The following is a 26037-nucleotide window of genomic DNA, read 5'->3' as shown; positions in this document are numbered from 1 at the left end:
TTAGTTGCAAATGTTGTTATATTTGTAAACTGGATTCAAGCGTCTTTACTAACATATTACAAATATTTGTTAATGCTGCGTATATCGATTTATTTTATGAATATTTGAATTTTTTAAAAAACGACGCCAGTTTATTTGATTTATTTTGTTGTTATAACGTTTGATTTGCTTACTGCATAGGCATTTTGCTTTATGCCAACCACAATGAAGCCCAAAGTACTGTGCCAGTGGTTGGGATTTAAACACAATCAAAGAGTCTGAGATAAGCGTCAATTTGTACTATACAGTGCCAAGTGGCATATATGGGCCGTTGTTGCGTGACATCGGTAAGTCTTCAGCACAATTTTGAAATTATAATCAAGCAAACAGCATTTATATCAAAAAAAAAGTTTATCTTGATATCAATAATTCGTGTTTTTTATTTTAGTTCTATTCGGTGCAAGTCAAATGTTGTGGGTAAAATATCAGCGCAAAGTTGTAATGACATGGTACAATTAAGAGGTAACGTCATTAGTACAACAACAAAAAACTACCCCCGACGGAACTACCTTAAGTGGCAAATACAGTAAATTGAAATGTCAAAGTGGTTGTAGAAATAGACATTGTTTTACAACTTATATTTTCATATCTGTTTTATGCTTGTATTTTCATCCTTATAATGAGCCGAATATCGTATCTAATAGAACATCTCTCAAAATTTTACAAAAAATCACAGTTGTGCTATCAAGCATTTGACATTCAGATGTACAGGAAAATCAAAACAAAAATAAAATATTATACTCAGCTGTTTGCATGACTTCACCTTTTAAGTGGATCCTGTTGTAATGACAAGTTATCGATAAAATGCAGTAACATGAATGCAGTAATAAGAAAAAACGACTTGTCCTCATTTGCACTATACAGTACTAAAATATAAGACAGCAAACGTCAGTGCAGCTATTGTATATAGCGGATTAGTGGAAATTACGCGGTAAGACCGATGACAGGCAAAACAGCAAAATCGATATCTCATAAAATCGAATGCTTGAGACACATTTGATAACGTATGGGTAGTTTACACAAGTCAAAAAAAAATGGAATAGGGGAAGTTGCTAAAGCTTACAAATTCAAAGAAAGTAAGGAAAGAAAGAAAATAGCATAACGATTTTGTTTAAAAAATATATATATATTGTTATTGTTGTTATGGTATTGGTTTGTCGTATCGTCAATTTCAAGGCATCATAGGAACTCAATATTTAATGCGGACTTTACATGGCACATCTGATGCATGGAAATTGTAAAAGAATTGGTGACAATAATGGTGTATGTCACATGTACACCGAAAAATTAAATGATTTTGGTTTTTTTCACAATTGGCTTAAGCACAAAAATTAAATTTTTGTCCAAATTAGGGGTCAAAATAGTGAATATATTATAACTATTGCTTTATTTTATAAATAAATACTTCGATTTCCTATTTTTTATCCAATTTCTTGAAAATAAACGAAAATTGTCTTTGCCTGCGACAATTAAAAACCAATTTTCGTTTATTTTAAAGAATCTGAGTCGAGTGGGTTTGCTAGGGCAGTAAAACAGGGGACGTGTATCGTGCGGTCCCTGGTTACAATCGGGACGTACATCTTGCACGTTGGCATGAATCCTTGCTCTGTAGGAGTTGAGGCGGCTGCATCTGCCAGAAACGTTATTGAGCCAGAACAACTCTGGTTGGCCGGCGGAGGTCAATTTCTTCAGGTGCAATGGGAGGCGGTCGTTCTTCAAGGACGACATAGCCATTTACCGCATCTGCAACCTTGTCTGCATGAATGTTGTCTAGACCTGCTTGATATGCCACTCGATCTAGAGGTTCTCTTTTGTAGCGCTAAACCTCACGCTCTAGATCATTTAGATCTACCTTAAGGCTTCTGGGCGGCGGACATCTATCCACAAGATGAAGATTTGGATGGTCTCTGCGATAACAGCCCAAAAGGTATTGCTTGGGTAGCATGTAGTTATGTCTTCGCACTGGTAGGATCTTTGTCTGGAGGTGGTCCACCTGAGAACTGAAGAGACAGCCCGTCGCAGTTCGGAGGGCGGCATTCTGACAGATCTGAATATTATTCCACTGCGTGTCACAAAGTTGACGAGACCACACTGGCGCTGCATAACTTACCACAGACCGGCCAATTGCTTTGTACGTGGTCAACAAGGTTTCTTTGTCTGCATCCCAAGTGCTGTCAGCAAGTGACTTGAGAACCTTGTTTCTACTTTTGACTTTATCGTAAACTGCTGTGGCATGTGGGAAGAATCTATAAGAGCTGTCAAATGTGACGCCAAGTATTTGGGGACACTTGATGGTCGGAATCATTTCTCCATCGACCATCACAGTCAACTCAGTATTCACCTCACGCGTATTTGTAGTGAACAATGTGGCTGAAGATTTGGCGGCAGATATCTTTAGATTTCTTGCAGAGAAATATGAGGCAAGTTCGTTGAGGTAGACGTTCAACCTATAGCAGATGGCAGCAATGGGTGGGGGCCTGATGCCATGATCGTACAATCGTTCGTATATGATACGATACGGAGGATTGGTAGAGGTTAAACAGTACCGGAGATATCACCCCACTTTGGAGAACTCCTTTTTTCACTCTACGGTGCTTCGACTTCTTATCCTTAATTTCCACAAATGACTGGCGACCACACAGATAATTCGCGACTCAGCGTTTCAGGCCTGGCTGGAGGGACGTGTTGGCGATGTCCTCAAATAATTTGGCATTGCTGACCGTATCGAATGCCTTCGATAGCTTCAGTGCCACGAGGACCGTCCTATCACATGGCCTGGGCTGATTGAAGTCACGGCAAATGTGTGCGGTGATGACATGTTAAGCTGTTGTGTGCTATGCAGTCTTCGAAATCGATGTTGATGCTCGGCGAATGGAAATTCTCCTACGAGGCTCGGGAGGCGTAATGCCTCAAGAGTCTTTTTCCACTAGTGAGAGAAGGGAGATCGGTCTGCACGATTCCCCAAACTCGGGACCTTTCCAGGCTTCGGTAGCGGAATTACTGCCCATTTTCCATACATCGGGAACTATAAGAGTGTTCAATGACAGGCTGAGGACAGTAGTAAGGTACTCAACTCCAGGTGAATCCAGATTCTTAAACATCAATGTAGAGATTCCATCGGTGCCCAATGCCTTAGAAGATTTGGCGCCACGGATGACATTCGTAACTTCGCCCACGGTAAATTGTAATGGCTCTCCTCCTTGCCCAATCACTCTCGGGATGCACAATAAATTGACGGTTGAACAACTTGGCGCATCTCTTCGGATCAGTCACGGTTATTTCGCCAAAAGTGACTGAGGTCCTGACGTCCCGTCTACCGGGGTTCGAGAGTGACTTAACATTAGACCACAGCTTGCGTACATCGGTGCCTAAGTTACATGCTCCAAGTGGTCCAGCCACAAATTCCGCTTATGTTCGTTGACTACCCTGTTTATTTCCAGATTCAGGTCGCTGATTATACTCCCGTAGTGAAGTGAGGCCAGAGCAAGATCGGAAATGTACCCACTTCATGCACCGGTTACACCTCACCGACAACGACCGATGATGCAGGCGGCTGTGGCAAACCGCATGGGACCAGCGTTCGGGGTTGTTTTCAATCCCGGCGCGGACCAGAAGCCTGCGGGGAAGGCACACCGGGATGTGCCTCTCCCATGACGAAAAAAGACGAACACGTCTGGCGGCCCTTGCCGATGAGGGTTCCATCGGGTCAATTTAATTAAAAACGAATAAAGAAAATAACTTTTGGTTTTTTATTTTGTATTAAAGTATGAAAAATTATTATTTCAGTATCTTAGATAAAAGTCTATTTAAAGTAATTTTATAACACGTTTGGTATAAGCAATCGATTATTCTTCGTTTTCGTATGCACATTATTTTGTATCTTGGGGACTTTGTCCGGAGTTGCCTACATAAAAACGAAGTTTTAATAATAAAACAAAGAAATCAAGCATTTACGTATAACAAATAAATATTTCTATAAAGATTTTTTGAGTAGATTTTACTTATCACAATACAAATGTTTCCATACAAAATAAACTGAAATGAACATAAAAATAATCGAAAAAACTTACACAAGAGTAATATTTTTAAAACTTTACATTCAATCTTTTAAGACAATTTTTTTATGAACAAAATGGAAATATAAAAAATTCACATATTTTAAATCTAAAGTCTTTTTTTTCCAAGCTTTACAAACAAATGGATATCGTTGTAGAATTAAATTTAATTTAATGCCTAGATAATAACAAAATCACTGAGATTACGTTCCGGTTGAACCATATTCGAAGGCATCAATTGAACGAGGGTATTGAAAAGAAAAGAACGACGAGATCTCAATTCATACAGATAACTTTGACGAGAGCGTTTTCCTCCGGATTTACGATAGGCAGAAAACGATGAGGCGGCATCCGAAATACCTGAAGTAGTTGCAGAGCTTTCACAAGACTCCATGGATAAATCGTCGGTGGCATGAGTAATATCGTCGGATTTAGCACAAACATCTGATGTTATAAAAGCATACAAAACACACAAAAAATTGATATGAAAAATGGTAAAGGAAAAATAAAATAAAAAACTAAATACTTTAGGTTAATAAAATTGCAAAAAATTCTTTTGTGGCACAGAAGGATTTTTTTTTTAACAGCCCCTCCCTTTGTCCGTCCATCCGTCCGTCTGTCTGTCGAAAACACGCTAACTTTCAAAGGTCTGTTGGGTTTGTAAATGGGCCATATCAGTCCATGTTTTGAAATAGCTGCCATATAAACCGATCGTGGATCTTGACTTCTTGAGCCACTAGAGGACGCAATTCTTATTCGATTTGGCTGAAATTTAGCATGAGGTGTTTTGTTAGGACTTCCAATAACTGTGTCAAGTATGGTTAAAATCGTGTTTCACAATGACTTCCAATAACTGTGCCAAGTATGGTTAAAATCGGTCCATAATCTGATATAGCTGCCATATAAACCGATGTGGAATCTGGACTTCTTTACCCACTAGAGGGCGCAATTCCTATCCGATTTGGCAGAAATTTTGCACGAGTTGTTTTATTATGACTTCCAATAACTGTGTCAAGTATGGTTAAAATCGGTCCATAATCTGATATAGCTGCCATATAAGCCGATCTTGAATCTGGACTTCTTTACCCACTAGAGGGCGCAATTCCTATCCGATTTGGCCGAAAATTTTGCACGAGTTGTTTTATTATGACTTCCAACAACTGTGTCAAACCAGTCTATAACCTGATATAGCTGCCATATAAACCGATTTTGAATTTTGACTTCTTGAGCCTCAAGAAGGCCTAATTGTTATCCGATTTGGCTGAAATTTTTTACAACGGCTTCTTCCATGACCTCCAACATACGCATCAAATATGGTCTGAATCGGTCTTTAGCCTGATACCGCTCCCCTATAAACCGATCTCCATATTTTACTTCTTGTTATTGGCTACTAAAATCTTATAAGTTCACAATTCAGTGTTGTAAAAAGTGGTACTTAAAAATAAACGTTTAATTAAAAAAAAAAAAAATACTAAATCATAAAGGTAAGTGGGACAGAGTTGCCACATTACTCCCCTTCCCAAGGAACCTTGAAGCACACTTTTCTTCCTGAGGCAGTTGTATAGGCCGGTGATATCTGAGGCTGAGCGGGAACTTAATTGTCTCCTGTCTACACTTCTTCATAGCATGTAAGGGCAGCTTTCAGTCGGTCGACACTAATGCTCGTTAGGTTAGGTTGAAAAGAGGGTGCAGATATAACGCCTCATGCCACCTTGGACATACACTTAAGCCAGTAATCGGCTAATTTTAATTTAGGAATTCCGTGCTACTTACAAAATCCTTAATTGTTTTCAATACCACTAACCCTTAGTTGGTTCATGTCTGATATTGTGTCTCCACCTAAGTGCCGATATCTGTTAGACGCGATAGCCGGGCAATGACAAAGGAAATGCTCCAATGTCTCATCATCTTCCCCGCATGCCCTACAAATGCTATCACTTGCCGCACCGATTTTACATAAGTGAACTCGTAGTCCTATGTGTCCCGTTATGATACCGAAAGCTATACTGACCTCCTTCTCGCTTCCTTTCAGTAATAGCCTCGTCTTCTCACGATCTGGATCCCCACATAGGATTTTCGCCGTCCTACCAACCGTTTCGCTATTCCACAATGTTGCATGCGTCGACCCGAAAGGCTTCGGGTTAACCAAGTTTATTGACGGCAGTCATCTGGCCTTCACCGCCAAATCGTCTGTCCTTTCATTTCCTCTTATTCCATTATGGCCCGGCACCCAAACGATGCGGATTTTGCCATCCTCAGAGAAGGCGTTAATCTCCTTCATACACTGCAAGACTGTTCGTGACCTTACCGTCCTGGTTCTTATTGCCCTTATGGCAATTTTACTGTCGATAAAGATGTTCACACTCGACGTCCTCGCGTTAGCACCACACCATCTCACGCATTCCGTGATCGCTACAGTTGTTTCTCACCATATATTCTTATCGAACAATAATTTTCGGCATGTAATACTGACGATGAGTCCGGATGACGCTTCTGGGATTGTGTTGGAGGTATCACACTTACCCCCACACCAGTGTCAATGAGGAATCGCAGTTTTGATTGACTATCTTGGATTGTTAGGCGACAAGACTTATTCCTTGGTGTGACTGTAGTCGCCACATCGGACAGACAGCTTCGTTTTTTTATTGGCGACAGGGAGAACGACATTTTGTTGCCTTTTCCCCAAATCTAGAATGATACCAACATACTTCTGTGTTATTGTTAGGACGGTTTCGAGGACACGATTGCGATCTTCAGCGATGGCGTTGTTGTAGTTTTGTCCCTAATTCAGCCACTTCTTTTGTTAATTGTACAATTTTTGCCTCCAAAGGTGGTTGAGAATTGCCATTTGATGTGACACAACAGCAGTGTGATTATTATCGGATACCTCCAAAATTTTGTCAGCTAAAAAGCCAATCTTTCTAACTCTTCGCCACTAATGGAAATAATGGCACGCACTTCAGATGGTAAACGATTCATCCAAATGGATTTTAACATATTGTCATTAATTTCCTTTCCTGTTAGGTCTCGCATCTCTCGTAGCAACTGCGACGATCTCATGTCGCCGAGTTCAAAATCCTGTAGAAGCTGCTTAATTCGCTTTTGTTCCGAATCGACGTACTGCTTCGGGAGTCTCTGCTTCAGTGTTTCGTACATGTTGTCCGCTGATTTGAGACAGCACATTGCTATCGATAGCTGCCACTACTGTGTGGCTGTTATCGATTTTGTCTTATTCCAGCTGCCGCAAATTGAGATTCAGTTTGAGCTATCCACAACGCTGGTTTGGCGTGAAGGGTGGAATACGAATATGTGTCCAGTGTCTCCTCCTTGACCAGATGCTCCGGCATTCGTGGCAACGTTGGAATAGCTTTTCCATTGTCTCTCTTATTCGCGGTTCTTAAAATGACTCGATGTGTCCAGGCAGTTCCTGTATTATGGTCGTCGTTGTTAAAATGATCCTTTTATGCGATCACGTCGTGGTCACCATTTATAGTCATATCTGTTTAGCTATCTCTAAAGAACTGTTTTATTGGCTACTAAAATCTTATAATTTCACATTTCAGCGTTGTAAAAAATGGTACTTAAAATTAAACGTTTAATTCAAAAATAATACTAAATCAAAAAGGTATGTGGGACAGAGTTGCCACACACGTATACCATGCAACATTTTTAAGGAATTAATTTCATTTTGTATCAAGGACACAAGATACTTGTTTACGAGCAGCTCAAGGGCATTTCTATGGGTTCCCCAGCATCACCCATTATCGCCGATATTATTATGGAGGACCTACTTGACAACGCAATGAAGAAAATAGCCAAGCCAAAGATAATAACGAAATATGTGGATAACTTCGCAGTCCTAAGGAAATCGGAAGTGGGCCAATTTGCTTACCACCGACAAATACAGTTCACTAACGAGGAGGAACTGGAAAACAAACTACCATACCTTGACTGTATGGTACATAGACAAAATAACGTACTGAAAGTTGATTGGTACCAAAAATCGACCGCTTCCGGACGACTTGTCAATTTTCATTCTAAAAACCACAGACGAATAATAACCAATACCGCGACAAATTTTATCAACAGAGTTTTTAGCATTAGCCACACTGAGTTTCACGCGAGAAACAAGGGAAGAATAAAAGACATTTTAAAAGCCAATGATTTTCCCAGTCACACCATAAAACAATTGATATGCAAAGCAAAACAAAGCTACGGAGATGATTCAGAAAGGCCTAAAGATAAAGAAGGACAAATATACAAAACGGTATCATATGTAGAAGGCTTCTTAGAGTGACTAAGCAAGTCCAATATCTACGATAAGGAGAAGTATCAGCTAGCCTGGAAGACAAACAGGACCGTCAATGAGCTAGTCAGCAAAACCGAGTCCCAAATCGAAAAAGAGGACAAATCGAATATATAGTGTATAAAATTAAATACAACGGGGACAAGACCAACATATGCCCAATGGCATATGTTGGCACTACTATGACAAAATTTAAAACTAGACTCTCTTCACACAAGTCAGAGCAGAAAAACGCCCTTGCTGCCCACTGTGCCCAAACTTCAAAGACGTAAAGATTCCCACTCAGGAGAATCATTACAAACACAGATTCATTCTTGAGATGCTGCACATTATAGACATTCCTCCTGACGAGAGAATGATTTATTCTCAATTTTTGCCACATTTCCCAATTTTTTTTCTTTAATTTCTGAATACTTGCCTTCATCCGTTGTTGAAGTCATATCCGAAGTGCATTCTTCAACTATATTCGATTTTTCTATATTTGCAAGAACTGTTGTTGTCGCCCCCGTTGCTCCCAATGGCAGTGTATTCAAGCGTCGCTCTTCCGTCTCTATATCATCATCACACTTGAACAACAACGATGCTAATCTATGGAACTGCAATTAAAGAATTTGGTTTTATTAGAATATTCCAACAATGACTTTGTAATCAGTGGATGGTGTCAATGATCTTACATTTCTTAATTGTTCTTCGTTGTTGTGATCGATAACTTCAGCGATGTTGTGCCTTAAATAATGCATTGCTTTGTAGGGATCTGCCTTGGCCATTTCTTCGTAATGTAATTTGCGCACCAAATAGCGACAATGTTTTAATATTTCATCACGTTTTGGTCTGCAAAAAATAATCAAAATTGCATAAATTATAAAACAACAAGTAAAAGCGGGCCGAATCTTGGGAAGCCACCACCATGGATTCTGCTAAGATATGGGAGCTATATCAAGTTATAGACCGAATTGGACCGTACTTGGCGAAGTTGTTGAGAGTCATAACAGAACACTATATGCCAAATCGCGGCTTGTAAGGGCTCAAGAAGTCAAATTGGGAGATCGGTTTATATGGGAGCTGTAACAGATTATAAACCGATTTGTACCGTACTTGGCTCCATTGTTGAAAGTCATAACAGAACATTATGTGCAAAATTTCAGCCAAATCGGACAAAAATTGTGGCTTCCACGGGCTCAAGAAGTCAAATCGGGAGATTGTTTTACATGGGAGCTATATCAGGTTATAGACCGATACGGACCGTACTTGGCACAGCTATTGAAAGTTACAACAAAACACTGCATGTAAAATTTCAGACAAATCGGACAAAAGTTGCGGCTTGTAAGAACTCAAGAGATCAAATCGGGGGATCAGTTTATATGGGGGCTATATCTGTTTATAGACCGATTCGGATCATGCGTGACAGGGATGTTGGAAGTCATAACTCAAGTCTTTGTTCCAAATTTCAGCCAAATCGAATGAAAATTGAGGCTTCCAGGGGCTCAAGAAATCAAATCGGGAGATCGGTTTATATGGGATCTATATCAGGTTATACACAGATTTAAACCGCGCTTGGTTCAGTTGTTGGAAGTCAAAATAGGAAAAATTGCGACTTCCAGGGGCTCAGGAATTTAAATAGGGAGATTGGTTTATATGGGAGCTATATCAGGTTATAAATCGATTTGGACCGTACTTGGCTCCGTTGTTTGAAGTCATAACAGAATAGTATGTGGAAAATTTCTGCCAAATCGAATGAAAATTGAGGCTTCCGGGGGCTCAAGAAGTCAAATCGGGAGATCGGTTTATATGGGAGCCATATCAAAATCTGAACCGATATGGCCCATTTGCAATCCCCAATAACCTACATCAATATATGGTATCTGTGCAAAATTTCAAGCGCCTAGCTCTACGCGTTCGACCGCTATCGTGATTTCGACAGACGGACATGGCTAGTTCGAATCAGAATTTGGAGACGATCAGGTTAGGTTAGGTTGAAAAGAGGGTGCAGATATTAATCCGCACCATGACATTATGGACATACACCTTAGCCAATAATCGGCTTGTTGTGCGCTCTAAATACTAAAAAAGTAACCTCGAAAGAGAAAATCTAAGTTAGGAATTCGGGGCTATTGACTTACAAAATCCTTGTTTTCCATGCCACGCCCCTCAGTTGTTTAATGTCTGGTATTGTGTCCCCACTTAAGTGTCGTTATCTGTTAGACGCGAAAGCCGGACAATGACAAAGGAAATGCTCCAACGTCTCATCATCTTCCCCGCATGCCCTACACATGCCGCACGGATTTTACATAAGGGAGCTCGTAGTCCTATGTGTCCCGTTATGATACCGAAAGCTATACTGACCTCCTTCTTGCTTCCTTTCAGTAATAGCCTCGTCTTCTCACGATCTGGATCCCCACATAGGATTTTCGCCGTCCTACCAACCGTTTCGCTATTCCACAATGTTGCATGCGTCGACCCGAAAGGCTTCGGGTTAACCAAGTTTATTGACGGCAGTCATCTGGCCTTCACCGCCAAATCGTCTGTCCTTTCATTTCCTCTTATTCCATTATGGCCCGGCACCCAAACGATGCGGATTTTGCCATCCTCAGAGAAGGCGTTAATCTCCTTCTTACACTGCAAGACTGTTCGTGACCTTACCGTCCTGGTTGTTATTGCCCTTATGGCAGATTTACTGTCGGTAAAGATGTTCAATGTAAACCCCTCTGTTCTCTAGCTTGGATCCATCCGTGTAACATGATCTTCTGGATGGCAATACTACGGTTCCGTCAATCCAAGACTGTGCCGATGGCAGCAGTGCCTCGCACTCGACTTCAAGGTTCAACTCAGGTATCTGATCGGAGACCTCTTCCCTTCCATCCAGGTTTCCTATCGTCGCCTCGATTATACCGCGATGGTATGAGCAGCTCCCATCCTCAATCCATTCTCCCATCGCCTTCAGTCTCATAGTCGCAATGGCTGCCTCACACTTAATCTGTATGTCAATGGGTAGGATATCTAGAATAGTCTTCAGTGCCCTAGTGGGCGTGGTCCTCATCGCTCCGCGTATGCCAAGACAACATGGTCTCTGAACCTGTTGTATGGTCCTTATGTTGCACTTTTTCTCCACCAAACAAACTACTGAGGCGTATGTAATTATTATTCTAATCACGCTCCCGTAGAGCCAGTGGACTATCCTCGGTTTAGGTACCATTTCGAGCCAACTGCCCAACATCTGTGAGCTTTCTCAGTACGCTCCTGAATGTGACACTTCCAATTCAGTATCCTGTCCAAGATTGCACCTAAGTATTTGACCTTGTCAGATATCGAAATCGTTTTATTGAGAAAACGTTGTGCGTTAAATTGGCCCACATTCGTCTTCCTCGTGATCAGGCATAATTCAGTCTTCTCTGGGTTAACATTGAGACCTCTGGGTCTAGCCCAGTCATATGCCATATGCAAGACACTTTCGGCCCCTCTGCATAGCTCGTTCGGATCCTTACCCCTTAGATTTATTATTACATCGTCTACATAGCAGACAGGCTCAATTCCCTCCTCAGTCAGTAATAACAGGTCATTTATGGTGGTCACCCATAGGAGTGGCGATAAAACGCCCCCTGTGGCGTGCCCTGCGGCACTTTCTTCCTTATATCTATGCCATGGAACAAACAATTTATCCACCTGTTCCTTAGCATATGGTTTATCCAGTCTCTAAGGACCGAGTCCACCCGGTACTGGTCTAAGGATTGGATCAGTGTGTCGTTTTGCACATTGTTAAAAGCCCCCTCGATGTCAATGCATACCGCTAGTGTGTACGTTTTGGCATCGAAGGATTCTTCTATTTTATGCACAACCTCGTGCAGTGCAGTCTCCACCGACCTTCCCTTGACATTGGCATGCTGTTTGTATTTGAGCAGTTCGCTGGATGTCCTACTCTTTATCATGGTGTCCACAATACGTTCCATGGTTTTGAGTAGAAAGGACGTAAGGCTTATGGGTCTGTAGGCCTTTGATGTCGCATAACTTGCCTTGTTGCCGGGCTTGGGTATAAACACCACCCTTGCCTCCTTCCAGGCTTTCGGAGTATATGCAAGTCCTAGGCACGCTGTGGAAATGTTGACGAGGCGCCAGATAGTCTGCCTCTTTCTGTAGTAACGCCGGAAATATTCCATCAGGTCCGGGTGACTTAAATGGTTTGAAGCTCTTCAAGGATTCCTTCACCATAAATTCCGTAATTATAAACCTTTATTATTCCAATATTCCGGTGTCTCCGTGAGTCCCTTCGTATCCTGTGGAAAATGGCTTTTCATCAAAAGCCACCACATGTCCTCCATTGTCTCTGCTCTCACTCCCATGTCGTCTACTAAAGTTTAAGTTGGGCCATGGGTTTTTGAGAGATACTTTTTTTTTGCCCAGAGGTTAGCATGTCCGCCTATGACGTTGAACGCCTGGGTTCGAATCCTGGCGTGACCATCAGAAAAAATTTTCAGCGGTGGTTTTCCCCTCCTAATGCTGGCAACATTTGTGAGGTACTATGCCATGTAAAACTTCTCTCCAAAGAGGTGTCGCACTGCGGCACGCCGTTCGAACTCGGCTATAAAAAGGAGGCCCCTTATCATTGAGCTTAAACTTGAATCGGACTGCACTCAGTGATATGTGAGAAGTTTGCCTCTGTTCATTAGTGGAATGTTCATGGGCAAAAATTGCATTTGCATTTACTTTTTATCTTGGCCGCGTCATTAACGCTGAAAAAGCTTCCAGGAGGCACTTTTGTCACTCTGTTAATCTTATTGTAGTCCTTGAGCCGTGTGTATTACACATCCCAATAAACTTCCGCTTTTTTTAGACGTGCTCTGGTAAAAAGTCTGCGGATCTCTTTCCCAATATTGTGAATCTCCCCGGTCATCCAGGGTTTTTCTTGGGCTGATTTCCTCTCCCGAAGAGGACAACTATCTTCGAAGGACCCCACCAGTGCAGTCGTAATCCTGTTGACACATTCGTCAATGTCTTCTATGCTTGGATAATCTAAATTATCTTGCCCAAGTCTTCTTCTGAGTAGCCTTTCGAATTTTGTCTAGTTACGCGGTAAATACACCTATTTCGCAAGCACTATCATTCAGATTGAACTAAATATGAAATTAAGCAGCACTTACGATATGGGAAAAGTTCGTCTATTGTCTTCAATGGGATGTTTGTCGCGAAATGGAAATTCCACTACAGCCTTGTTTCAATAAAAAATTAGTCTTCTATGGGACAATTTAAGAAGAAGCTGGGTGGCCCAAATCTGCACTGCTTCCACATCAACAAGCTTGTTAAATCTGTGTATGACTACTTACTTTTCCAACTCCAATATCCAAAAATCATCTAGGCGTAATTGTGGCGTTGTTGAACGGCCTGGATTACCACCAAACATATAATGCAATTTGGCCGTTTCATCGTACACAAATTGATGGGCATAGCGAGGACAGGGTTCCATAAGATTATTTTTGTTTGTGTCAAAATTTGTACTATCGATTGCCGAAGAAGAAGAATTGTAGCGGCTAGTGTATATGCGCGACCACTGATGAGTGTCCAAGGAGTAAACCCAAAACGAATTGGAAGCATCTACGTGATGAATGTCACGGCGGTCTTTAATTTTACTTAAACTCTATTAGAGAACAAAACGCAAATAAATGTCATAGCTCCTAGTTAGGGAAACTTTGTTCGTACTTACCGAAAATATATAAATTTCATTGCGTTCACAGTCTATGGTTGCTCTTAGTGTATAGCCGGGAGAGGGTTCGTTTTTGCCATCGGCAGAATTCGATGGATTATTTGAACCTCCAGTGTTGCCAGTGGCATTATTACCAACTGACGAGGAAGCTGCTTGGCCCGTACTGGGATTTCTATTCAATATCTCCAGAGATTGTGAATCAACTTTGTAGGTTATAAAGTCATGAATATCTTCTTTGCCACGTTGACCCCCGTATATATAGAGTTTGCGTTTTTTCTGGAAAATCAAAAAGCTGGTTAACAACTTTTATAAAAACTAATCCAACTATTGTCAAACATACATTGTGAAATACCATACAGTGGGTTATGCGAGATTTTATGGACAAAACATCGGGCTGTGAGGCAGTCGGATGATGACAATCCACCAGTAATTGGGTCCAGGTATTCGTGGCTATGTGATAGGAGAAGAGCCCCGAATATTCTGGCTCACTTGTGGTCGAGGCATTGACACTGCGTGGCGTTAATACCTTGCCGCCGAATACATAAATGGTTCTCTTCTCGACATCAATACACATCTGATGGTCGTACATTAGCTGAGGACCACCCACCTGACATGTGTCATCGCAGATTTGCAGCCACGTTTGGGCCCGTGTATCGTACAAGAAGAAATCACTTTTTATATATTCGGTGGTTCGAATCGAATTGTCCAGATAACGTCCCAGCATAAAAATGTTCTCACTAACCGGATCGAATACCATTTTGTGACATGAGCGCGGTGTTGGCCCATTAAATTGTTCCGAGTGCTCGAATATCTGTGTCCAATAATTTTTCCGTATATCGAAAACCCATAAATCGCTAAGATCTTGGAAGCCATCCCAACCGCCAAAGAGATAAATCAAACGTTTCTGTGCATCCATGACCAATTGGTGACCACCACGATTGCCTGAAAAAAAGAATATTTATTTAGGTTTTAATTAGAGAGAGATTTTTTTTTGAAAAATTATGTACAATATTTATAAGAGCGAAAGTTGGAACGGTCATAAAACTGTTGTTGTTGTAGCAGTGTGGTGTTTGGTTCCACCACAGAAACTACGTTACTAAAGTGGGGTGCCTAAAAAAGGATCTGAGACTGAGTCTAGCGTGTTTGGCTGGGCACTTCAACAGATGACGTGTGTCGTGTGGTCCCAGGTAACAATTGGGACACACATTCCGCACGTTGCATTATCCTAGCTCTGTAGAAATTGAGGTTGCTGCATCTACCGCAACTAGAGCTGGCAAACTATCGATAATCGCAACATTCGATATTTTCGATAATTTTAACAATAAATATCGATAGTATCGATACTATCTTTAATTTCCCATCTCCTGGAGATCGATTTATATAGAAGCAATATCAATTCACAGACCAAATAAACCCAAGATTAATAAAATCGGTTGCAAGTCAATGTTAACCTAATCGGATAAAAATTGCGCCCTCTATACGCGCTATGCCTCATAAAAGATACATTTAGTGTCGCATCGTCTATTTTTGTTTAATTTTACAAAATATTAAAATTTTCCGATAGTATCCATCGGAAAAATAACAGGCAAGAGCGTGCTAAGTTCGGCCGGGTCGAATATTATATACCCTCCACCATGGATCGCATTTGTCGAGTTCTATGCGCGGTGTCTCTTTTTAGGCAAATAAAGATTATTGATAAGAACTGTTGGAGCTATATCAAGTTATAGACGGACCATAAATGAATGCTGAACATTGTAGAAGTCATTGCGTAATATTTCAGTTCCTTCGGATAAGAATTGTGCCTTGTAGGGGCTCAAGAATCAAAATCGGGAAAAAGGTTTATATGGCAGCTGTATCGAGCTATTGTTCAATTCAGACCACATTAGACAGGTATTTTGAAGGTCGTGAGAGAAGCCATTGTACAAAATTTCTACCAAATCGGATGACAATTGCGCCCTCTAGAGGCTCAAGAAGTCAAGATCCCAGATCGGTTTATATGGCAGCTATATCAGGTTATACACCGATTTGCGTCATACTTCGCAAAGTTATTGGAAGTCATAACAAAACACCTCATGCAAAATTTCAGCCAAATCGAATGAAAATTACGAGCTCTATTGGCTCAAGAAGTTAAGATCCAAGATCGGTTTATATGACAGCTATACCAGATTATATACCGATTTGAATTATACTTAACACAGATGTTGGAAGTGATATCAAAACACTACGTGCAAAATCGGACGAGAATTGCGCCCTCTAGAGGCTCAACAAATCAAGATCCAAGATCGGTTTATATGGCAGCTATATCAAAATATGGACCGATTTGAACCACACTTAGCGCAGTTGTTGGAAGTGTTACCAAAACACCATGTGCAAAATTTCTGTCAAATCGGACGGGAATTGCGCTCTCTAGAGGCTCAGTAACCCAAGCCCAAAGATCGGTTTATATGACAGCTATATCAAAACATGGACCAATTTGGCCAATTTACAATCCCAACCGACCTACACTAATAAGAAGTATTTGTGAAAAATTTCAAGCGGCTAGCTTTACTCCTTCGAAAATTAGCGTGCTTTCGACAGACATAGCTAGATCGACTTAAAATGACATGACGATCAAGAATATATATACTTCATGGGGTCTTAGACGAATATTTAGAGGTGTTACAAACGGAAAAACGAAATTAGTATACCCCAATCCTACGGTGGAGGGTATAAAAAATCGATATTCAATCAAAAAATTAAATATCGATAGTGCCATCGATATTTTGCCAGCTCTAACCTGAACGCAATTAACTTAGAACAACTCTGGTTTGCTGGGGGAGGTTGTTCTTCGAGGGGTTCCACGCGAGAACTGAAGAGACTGTCCATTGCAGTTCATACATCAGACCGGTCATAAGTCTGAATCGTATTCCACTGCAAGTCGCTCGGCTGGCAAGTTCACAACGGAGTAGAGCTGGCAAACTATCGATGGTACTATCGAAAGTATCGGTAGTTTTATTTTTCCGTTAATATCGATAGTTTTAAAGACTATCGATACTATCGGTAAAATTAATTATAATACAAAATCATACGATTTTGTCCAGTATTTGCTAATTTTTAACCTCCACCTATCCTCCATTCCACCCCCCTTCAGACGGCATAGAGATCGTATCATATTCGAACGATTATACGATCATGGCATCAGGCCCCCCACCCATTGTTGACCCATTGTGATAGGTTGAACGTCTACCTCAACGAACTTGCCTCATATTTCGCTGCGAAAAATCTGAAGATATCCGCCACCAAATCTTCAGCCACATTGTTCAATACAAATGCGCGTGAGATGAATACTGAGCTGACTGTGATGGTCGATGGAGAAATGGTTCCGACCATCAAGTGTCCCAATATACTTGGCGTCACATTTGACAGCTTTTACACATGCTTCCCACATGCCACAAGGTCCTCAAATCACTCGCCGGCAGCACTTGGGGTGCAGACAAAGAAACCTTTTTGACCACGTACAAAGCAATCGGCCGGTCTGTTGTAAGTTATGCAGCGCCAGTGTGGTCTCGTCAGCTCTGTGACACGCAGTGGAACAATATTCAGATCTATCAGAATGCCGCCCTCCGAACTGCGACGGGTTGTCTCTTCAGTTCTCATGTGAGTCTCCATCAGGAGACAAAGATCCTGCCAGTGCGAAGACATGCTGTCTAAGCAATACCTTTTGGCCCGTTATCGCAGAGACCATCCAAATCATCACCTTGTGGATAGATATTCAACGCCCACAAGCCTTAAGGTAGATCTACATGATCTTAAGGTAGATCTACAGATCAAGCGGCATATCAAGCCGTTCTAGATAACATTCATGCAGACACGGTGGCAGATGTGCTAAATGGCTACCGGGTGAATGTAGTCCTTGGAGAACAACCGCCTCCCATTGCACCTGAAGAAATTGACCTCCCCCGGCAAACCAGAGTAGTTCTGGCTCAATTACGTTACGACAGATGCAGCCGCCTCAACTCTTACAGAGCAAGGATTGATGCCGACGTGCAAGATGTATGTCCCGATTGTAACCAGGGACCGCATGATACACGTCACCTGTTTAAATGCCCGGCCAGATCCACTCGACTCAGACCCAAATCCCTGTGGACGCACCCCATCATAGTCGCAGAGTTTCTGGGTCTTGACACTCAACAGAATCAAACAGACAAAAGATAGAACACAATAAACTGCTGTTGTTGTTGTTGTAGCAGTGAGTGGTACACTGAGGCGGCAGCCCTTGCCGATGAAGGAATTCATCGGGTCAATCCGGTACGTACAACCGGCTGCCATGGGATTGACAATAAACTGTTACAACAACTTCCACTTTTAATTCACATGCTTTTTGCTTTTAACAACTACTTACCCGGTTGAGCATTGCCTTGAACATGCTGTAAACGCCAGGCATGCTTGTAATCCTGACGGTTCAAATAATCATCCATTAAACCTTCATCAATGCAATCGCTAATAAATTTTTCAGCCTTTTCAAAATCACCATTTACCACCAAACACTGATGCAATTCACTGATTAATGAATGTTCTAGCTGTACATTAGTTTGGTCCTGCAGGGCTTTAAAGGCGGTATCGTAGCCCTGTTGTCGAAAATGTTTCAAACACAAACGTATAATTTCAACTTCTCGCAACTGAAAGCATATAATGGAAATAGTCAAAAAGAAGATTTAGAAATCCGATCACCTTACCTTATTGTAATCCTTAAGACAACTGTTTGTATACATGGGATCATCCTGACCCATCAGTTCAATGTACCAAATGCTATAGTTGAATGTAGGACCCCATGATAATAATGGAACAATTTTTAAATATAAAATAGGCAGACTTGTGCTGACATCTTTGGCTACACAACGCAAACTAAAGGTCTCAGGTATGTGATCATTCCTTAATCCTCTGTAAACGAATGTGGTTTTGTCTTAGTTCACAGCTAGAGTTGTTTTTCATGCAGCTTACCCTTCTAGTAGTAGCACCATATGCTCCTCATCCAGTCCTCCATAGATTCGGAACTTTTTAATGTTACACACGTGGGATTTTTCGAATTTTCCAAATTTGATTTTCTTAACTATGGCAGGTCTACGTAGTTTTAACGTTAGAAACTGTGGAGGATTATTGTTGTGAGCTGACCAGCGCGATGACTGATCACTTGGACAGTCTACAAGTATATTTCTGAAAACAAAATGGAAGTGGAAATATTCATAAGAGCGGACAACAAGCCGATCACTGGTAGTAAGACTATAGATACATGTGATACAAATCAAACATATGATGATCAATTTTCAAAATAGTATTGGGTTGCCCAAAAAGTAATTGCGGATTTTTTAAAAAAAAGTAAATGCATTTTTATCAAATGCAATCAAGTATACTTTTTTCACACTTTTTTTCTAAAGCAAGCTAAAAGTAACAGCTGATAACTGACAGAAGAAAGAAGGCAATTACAGAGTCACAAGCTGTGAAAAAATTTGTCAACGCCGACTATATGAAAAATCCGCAATTACTTTTTGGGCAACCCAATACATGTAATTTTTTGGTTTAGAGCGTGCTCTATAACTTCTAACAAAAAAATAAGGAAATCAGCTGTTTTTGTTGTGAGTCGAATGATTTTCTAACATTTTAGGTTATGGCATACGAAATAACACACAAAAATGATGCATCGTATGTAAATTGACAATTTTTACAAAATTTTAAATTACATGTGAATACAAAAAGTGACAATCCCATGGCAGCCAGTTGGACGCACCGGATTGACCCGATAGAACCCTCATCGGCAACAGCTGCCGCCTCACAGTATGTGTTCGTCTTTTTTTGTTATGAGAGAGGCATTTATCCGCACGCTTCTGGTCCGTGCCGGGATTGAAAAGAACCCCAGACCCTGTTCGGTTTGCCAGAACCGCCTCCATCATCGGTCGGTGTCGGTGAGGTGTAACCTGTGGATGGAGTGGGTACATTTCCGATCTTGCTCTGGCCTCACTTCACTACGGGAGTATAGTCATATAGTCGCAAGCGTCGTCGTCGGACTATGTGATCCCCCTCGACCTTTCCTGTACGGCAATATACACAACGGCAGCATCCCAGCCCCAATATTGCCATGCCAGTGGCGGGAAATGAATCGTTTTTGCAGCTAAACTGCAACGGACTCCGTGGCAAGATCGATGAGATTGTGGATTTCATGAGTCGAAGGGATACATTGATCGCAGCGATCCAGGAGACAAAGCTGACCAACACCTGCAGCTTGCCCAGTTGTCACGGATACATGGATCACTCAAGTAATGGAGGTGGAGGATTGGCCTTCGTGAAACACCATTCCGTGCAATATAGACCCATTTCACCTGTGCCTGGCACTAGTGACCCCTACATGGAGTGCATGGGGATAGCAGTCAGGTCTGGTACTGCCGAGATAGAGCTATACAACGTGTACATACCGCCGGTTGGTAGCTGTGTCCCGATTAATGGCCAAGCTTACAACCCCGACGTAAGTGGGTTACTATCTGGCCATAATCGTCTGGTTCTAGGGGACTTTAATGCGCATCACACTTCATTAAATTCTACCCTTGGTAACGACAAGCGCGGCATAGCTTTGGCAGAGCAGATTGAAAGCTCCACGTTTTGCACGGTGAATGAGGATGCTAGGATTACGAGGAGGTGCAGCAGCTCACCAGACATTTCCATTGCATCCCCAGATCTCCTGAGTGACGTATCCTGGCAAGCCGTCATCTCTGTGGGGTCAGACCTCCCCAATATTCTCACCATCGACCGACTACCCGACTTCATAACCTCTGAGCGCCGGACGTTTATCAATCAGAAAAAGGCCGAATGGGCTGGCTTCATCGAGTATACCAAATGCCGCTTCAGTGAACTGCCTCCCCCCTCGGATGTGCTAGTGGCCGAGAGGAAATTCCGAGACATCATTAACGTAGCAGCCGCTCGCTTTATACCAGCCGGTCGAATACCTCAAGTGTGGCCTAATTTACCGGCGCAGGCAGTAATACTCGCAGACGATCGTGATGGGATTCGTGGTATGGACCCCACTAACCCCAGAATCAGCGAGCTGAATCTGGAAATAAACAGGGTAGTCAACGAGCATAAGCGGTATCAGTGGCTAGAACACTTGGAGCAATGTAACCTAGGCAAAGGTTTAGGCAAGCTGTGGTTTACTGTTAAGTCACTTTAACAGATCTCCGGTAGATGGAATGATAGGACCTCAGTCACCTTTGGCGAAATAACCGTGACTGATTCGAAGTGATGCGCCAGGTTGTTCAACCGTCAATTTATTTCATCCAGAAGCCTTAAGATAGATCTAAGTGATCTAGAGCTAGAGGTTCAGCGCTACAAGAGAAAACCTCAAGATAAAGCGCCACATCAAGAGGGTCTAGACAACATTCATGCAGAAACGGTAGCAGATGCGATTAATAGCCACTCTGTACCCACCCCAGCCTAGTTGAAAAGGTCTATTTGCCATTACTACCACAAGGCAGAACCTTAGCTAACAATTAATTGATGACGACACAACTCAGTTACAGCGACGAATGTCGCCAGCATTTGTAAGGTGCAAAGAACTATTGAAAATTGTGCCTGATGTTCTCACAAGAACTTCAAATTCGACCTTCAACAACCTCCCATACAAATGGGCTGGTGCCCCTTTTGACTATAGTCCACATCTTAGGGTGTTCTGTTTTGTTGTCTTCAAACGACAACAAACTGTTCGTGAACAAAATGATGACTTATTATTTAACAATATTCTGGTATGCAGCCAAAAGTAAAATTGTTCCAATTATAGTCATAACGGCAAACTTGACAATATGGAAAAGCCGCCAACTGCGCAGTTAGCTGCTACATTTGTTTGTTGTTACCAAAAACACCGTTTGTTTTTTGTATTTTCTCACTGTATTTGTTGTTGCTTTTTTCTGCATTCCTATATTATCGACCAGACATCAATAAATAAAAACGAATATAACAAAAACAATATAAGAAGCAACGACACCACACCGCCGACTCATAAGAATAACAAAACAAGGCTGCTGCATAACAAATTTTCTTTCTTCGTTTATATGCACATGTGTATGTTGCAGATGTGGTGTATAGGCGAATGGGCAACAAGCAGAAAAACAAAATTTTTGCATAACTTTAGCAAAATTAACAAACCAGAACGCCTATATATCGTTGTATATATTAAAATAAATATTACTAATTCGAATTGTTTTCTAACGCCCTTCCTCAATGTCCGGTTTTTCTTGCTTGAATTCCGTTGCTTGGGGTTATTGTACTCACTCTGGCACATAATTTGTTGAGAAGCTCGAATATCGATGAATCTCGTATGGCAGCTTTTCAAATTCTTCCAAAAAGTTTACAAGAGGTTTTCTTATTTTCATATCTTCGCCCATGTCATTGCCGCCCGAATAACCTCCTGACATGTAACTGTTGAACATCGTGGCTCCTGCAGCTGGACGCAAGGATGTGGGAGTATCACTGCTTTCCATATTCATATATCTGCAAACTGTATTTTGGTTTCTTCTCTTTTGCTTTGTTTATTTGCTTATTGCTCTGGTTTAAGCCTTTTGTTTTAACTAAAAAAACCCAATGAAATCTAAATCTAATTGCAATGGTAAATGGCAATCGATTCGGCTTTTATCGATAAACGATTCATATACAGTCGATTGGCATACCATTTCAAACTTATGGGGTCTTCATACATTAAGATTTCTACTTATTGTAAGCAAAATAAATACCCGTATATTTTCAATAAGGCTTTGTATATATCTAAGCTGTTATCTCCTTCCGACTCTAACTAGTTTTTGGTATTGCATTCAAACCATAGGTATGTTTTTATTACTGTTGTAACAATCGACTCACCTTATTTTTTAACTGTACGAAACTAAAAAAATAAAACAGTTTCATACAGTGAAAGGTTTGTATTAGTGTCGGCAAATGTGGTCTCATTTGTACAATAACCACAAATCATATGGTGGAATCCGTCATCTTGTCATCAAGCTGATTAGCGTTTTGCCAACACACGCAAACAAATTTGTGTGTCTGTGTGTGTACGTGTGCGTAGATGAGCAGAGTATATGCAAGAAAAGAGATAACAACAAACAGAATGCAAACAATAATCTGACATCTTAATACCGTAAAACCTGGCCGGCTGTTAACAGCTGTTGGCGTAAGATCACCTTTTTAAATCCGCCTTGTTGTTTGCCTTGTGTAAACTACCCATTAGTTATCAAATGTGTCTCAAGCATTGGATTTTATGAGATATCGATTTTGCTGTTTTTTTCGGTCTTCCCGCTTAATTTCCACTAAATCGCTATATAGCTGCACGGACACCTGCAGTGTAAACAAAAATCTTACATCTTAATACTGCCAAACCTGGTTGGCTGTTAACAGCTGTTCGCGTGAGACCACCTTTTTAAATCTGCCTTGCATACAGCTGTTTTCCCCAATACCATTACAATGACCATGCATCAGATGTGCCATGTAAACTCCGCATAAAATTCACGAAATCGATTTATATAAAAACATTGTCAATGAGCAGACGGAATAAAACTAAATTTAATACAGTCAGTTGGAAGTCATGAGTGAAATCATTTTACAAAATGTTACCTTAATCGGATGAAAATTTTGCTCTCTATTGGCGCAATGTATTTTAAAGGCTACATTTAGTGTCCGATCGCCTATTTTTGTTCGATTTTGCAAAAATTTACCTTTGCCGATAGTATCGATAGGAAAAATATCAATCGATATTCAGACAAAAATAAAATATCGATAGTGCCATCGTTCTATTATTCTTTTGTACAATGATATCGATGAAAATCAATTACTAATTAACGCATGATATCGATAACCGTCTAATATAATAATGCACTGAATTTATATCGAGGGCTTAATAAAACACTGCCACTTATAAATGGAACTGGAGAAACGACTAACATATTCGGATGCGTTCTGGAATTATCTTTTCTTGAAAGAAAATTGTAATAATCACTTAAAATATCAAACATTTATGATGAAAGTTGTTTCAAGGGATGAAAAGGAAAGTGAATTGTACAACATACCAGATTATGGCTATCAGCCATTTCCGCATCGGATACACAATGTTGAAATCAAGTGCAAGCACAGACAACAAATGGATATAGATAAACCGCCGACTTTTTAAAGAGGCACCAAGTACAATAATTAGAAAAAAATTAAGACAAGTAGAGAAGGATTTCAAGTGCAACTTTGTATGATCAACGAACATGGTTTAGCTTGTATTCAATCGATTGTGGGCATTTTATTTGCTTTTAAACTATAAATTAGTTTTACAAAACACTTTTTGACTTTCTTCTTAGTTTCCTGTTGTTAATTACTTGTGTTTTTCTACAGTTTTTATGTTCCCCCAATTCCTTTATCATCTCTCTTAGGTGGCTCTTAAAAACGAAACAAAAGAAACGTCACATTTCTAATAGTTGTTCGTGGTTGCCAATTTTTTTATGGGAGGAAAAATTCATCTATAGTAATCTACTGTTTGTGGTGCAAAGTAGAGCTAGATGCTTATAGATTATTCTCGATAACAGATAATAAACCGATAACCAAAACCAAATGTAGAAAAAGCTATTACAGCTAAACAAAAACAGTCCTAATGTGATATCGATAGGCGACATTGGTAATCGTGGTGGGAAAAATGTAATCGAACTAAAACTTCACCCATCTACCATCACTGATTTTGTGTATATGAACGGAAAAAGACACATACCAAAAAAGAATTAAATTCCAATTGAAATTTGCAAAAATACAAAACGACAAAGTAACATGAATTGACGGAAAGTTGTTTTTAATATTTTGCCACAATTTAATAACACCAAATCCTCAAATCATTAGATAAAAGTGTAAAGGAAAATATTCGTGAAAAATAGCAGCAAAGAGGAAATAAAAATATTTTGTGGTGTTCATCTGCTTTTTTTCTGCTGCTTCTAAAAAAGTAAAAAAAGTGTGACACACACCAATACACTAGTGAAAATCAGCGCATATTTTTGCGTATATATTTTATTAAGAAGAAAGTGAAAAATAAAGCAAAAATAAAAAGCAAGGAAAAAAGCGAGTCGTAGAAAAAATTCTCAACTAAAATCGTCATATTAATAAGGAGGAGTACTTAAGCAACAAACAAAATGGTAAATAGTAAATTTTTTTCACCTTGTTCTTTGGGGCTTAATGTGTTGAACGAGACCATATGATGTGTAGAGAGCCCTTTCTTTTGCTCAACGAGGGCACCAACATCACCTTCATTCAGCAGTAGAAGAGAAAGGCAAAGACAAAAGAGGGAAATGAAAAAGACTAGCAGCGAAGAGGCAACCAACCACTGCCGACACCTGCCACCTTACCATACACACAGGTCCAAGTCGCTTGAACGATTTCAAGCGGCGTGCCGTCGACGTATACACGTTGAGTGTCTCAGCCAGTGTCAAAGGAAAAATAAAACTAGGTCAAATGTCTGCTACAAAAAGTGGTTTGATGATGATATCTAATAGTCATTTTTTTCTATGGCCAAAAGAGCAGTTTTTGTTAAAAGTAACAAAAATAAATATTTTTCTCAAAGGTTATATAGTAAAACGACAAAAAGGAAAGCGGTAAAGCGGTGTGTGGATAACATAAATACAATAAATATAAAACATCTTGTCTAGTATTAGAAAATAAAAATTAAATAGACTTTGACGACGCCATCTAGGTATCTTTCGTTGCATTTTTTTTTTGGAGCTTTTGCTACAAACAAGTCTAACCTTTTTTGTTATAAATAAATCGCTATCAGAGGAGTGAAGTGCCCAATATCTACATACCTAAAGGGGAATTTAATGCCATCCGAAAAATAAATCATTTGCTTCTTATTTGCTCGTTGTTGTTCCCATGCAATTTTATCGCTGTCTTCAAATATTGTTCTAAATTTTGCCTTT

The 26037-nt window shown here is 40.5% G+C and overlaps 2 protein-coding genes across 2 annotated transcripts in view; one reads left to right on the top strand and one right to left on the bottom strand.

Moving 5' to 3' along the window:
- Positions 1-3774: 3774 nt before the first annotated feature.
- Positions 3775-22711, bottom strand: LOC106086679 (muskelin). Its single transcript, XM_013251443.2, has 10 exons — positions 22385-22711; positions 19073-19285; positions 18808-19012; positions 18474-18750; positions 14433-15034; positions 14093-14368; positions 13716-14026; positions 9075-9231; positions 8819-8996; positions 3775-4538 (listed from the first exon to the last, which is right to left on the bottom strand). Exons 1-10 carry the CDS (start codon positions 22597-22599, stop codon positions 4273-4275), a joined length of 2700 nt encoding a protein of 899 aa, XP_013106897.1. The 5' UTR covers positions 22600-22711; the 3' UTR covers positions 3775-4272.
- Positions 22712-24800: 2089 nt separating this feature from the next.
- The window catches only part of LOC106086680 (calcineurin subunit B type 1), a 43977-nt gene continuing 42740 nt past the window's right edge, over positions 24801-26037 (top strand). The window contains exon 1 of the mRNA XM_013251444.2: positions 24801-25260. Coding sequence (XP_013106898.1) covers positions 25258-25260 — 3 coding nt within the window. The 5' untranslated portion in view covers positions 24801-25257. The remainder of the gene's footprint in view (positions 25261-26037) is intronic.

The sequence above is a fragment of the Stomoxys calcitrans genome, chromosome 5 (assembly GCF_963082655.1).
Source record: "Stomoxys calcitrans chromosome 5, idStoCalc2.1, whole genome shotgun sequence".
Taxonomy (NCBI): Eukaryota; Metazoa; Arthropoda; class Insecta; order Diptera; family Muscidae; genus Stomoxys; species Stomoxys calcitrans.
This window is presented reverse-complemented; position numbering and strand designations above follow the sequence as displayed.

What these genes read in the sequence shown, in the direction of transcription:
- LOC106086679 (XM_013251443.2), bottom strand. Translation starts at nt 22,599, where the DNA reads ATGAATATGGAAAGCAGTGATACTCCCACATCCTTGCGTCCAGCTGCA. An exon ending in TCAACAAATTATGTGCCAGA is followed by an intron (nt 19,286 to 22,384) that starts GTGAGTACAATA and finishes TTTTGTTTTCAG; the next exon opens with AAATATACTTGTAGACTGTC. An exon ending in ATGGTGCTACTACTAGAAGG is followed by an intron (nt 19,013 to 19,072) that starts GTAAGCTGCATG and finishes ATTCGTTTACAG; the next exon opens with AGGATTAAGGAATGATCACA.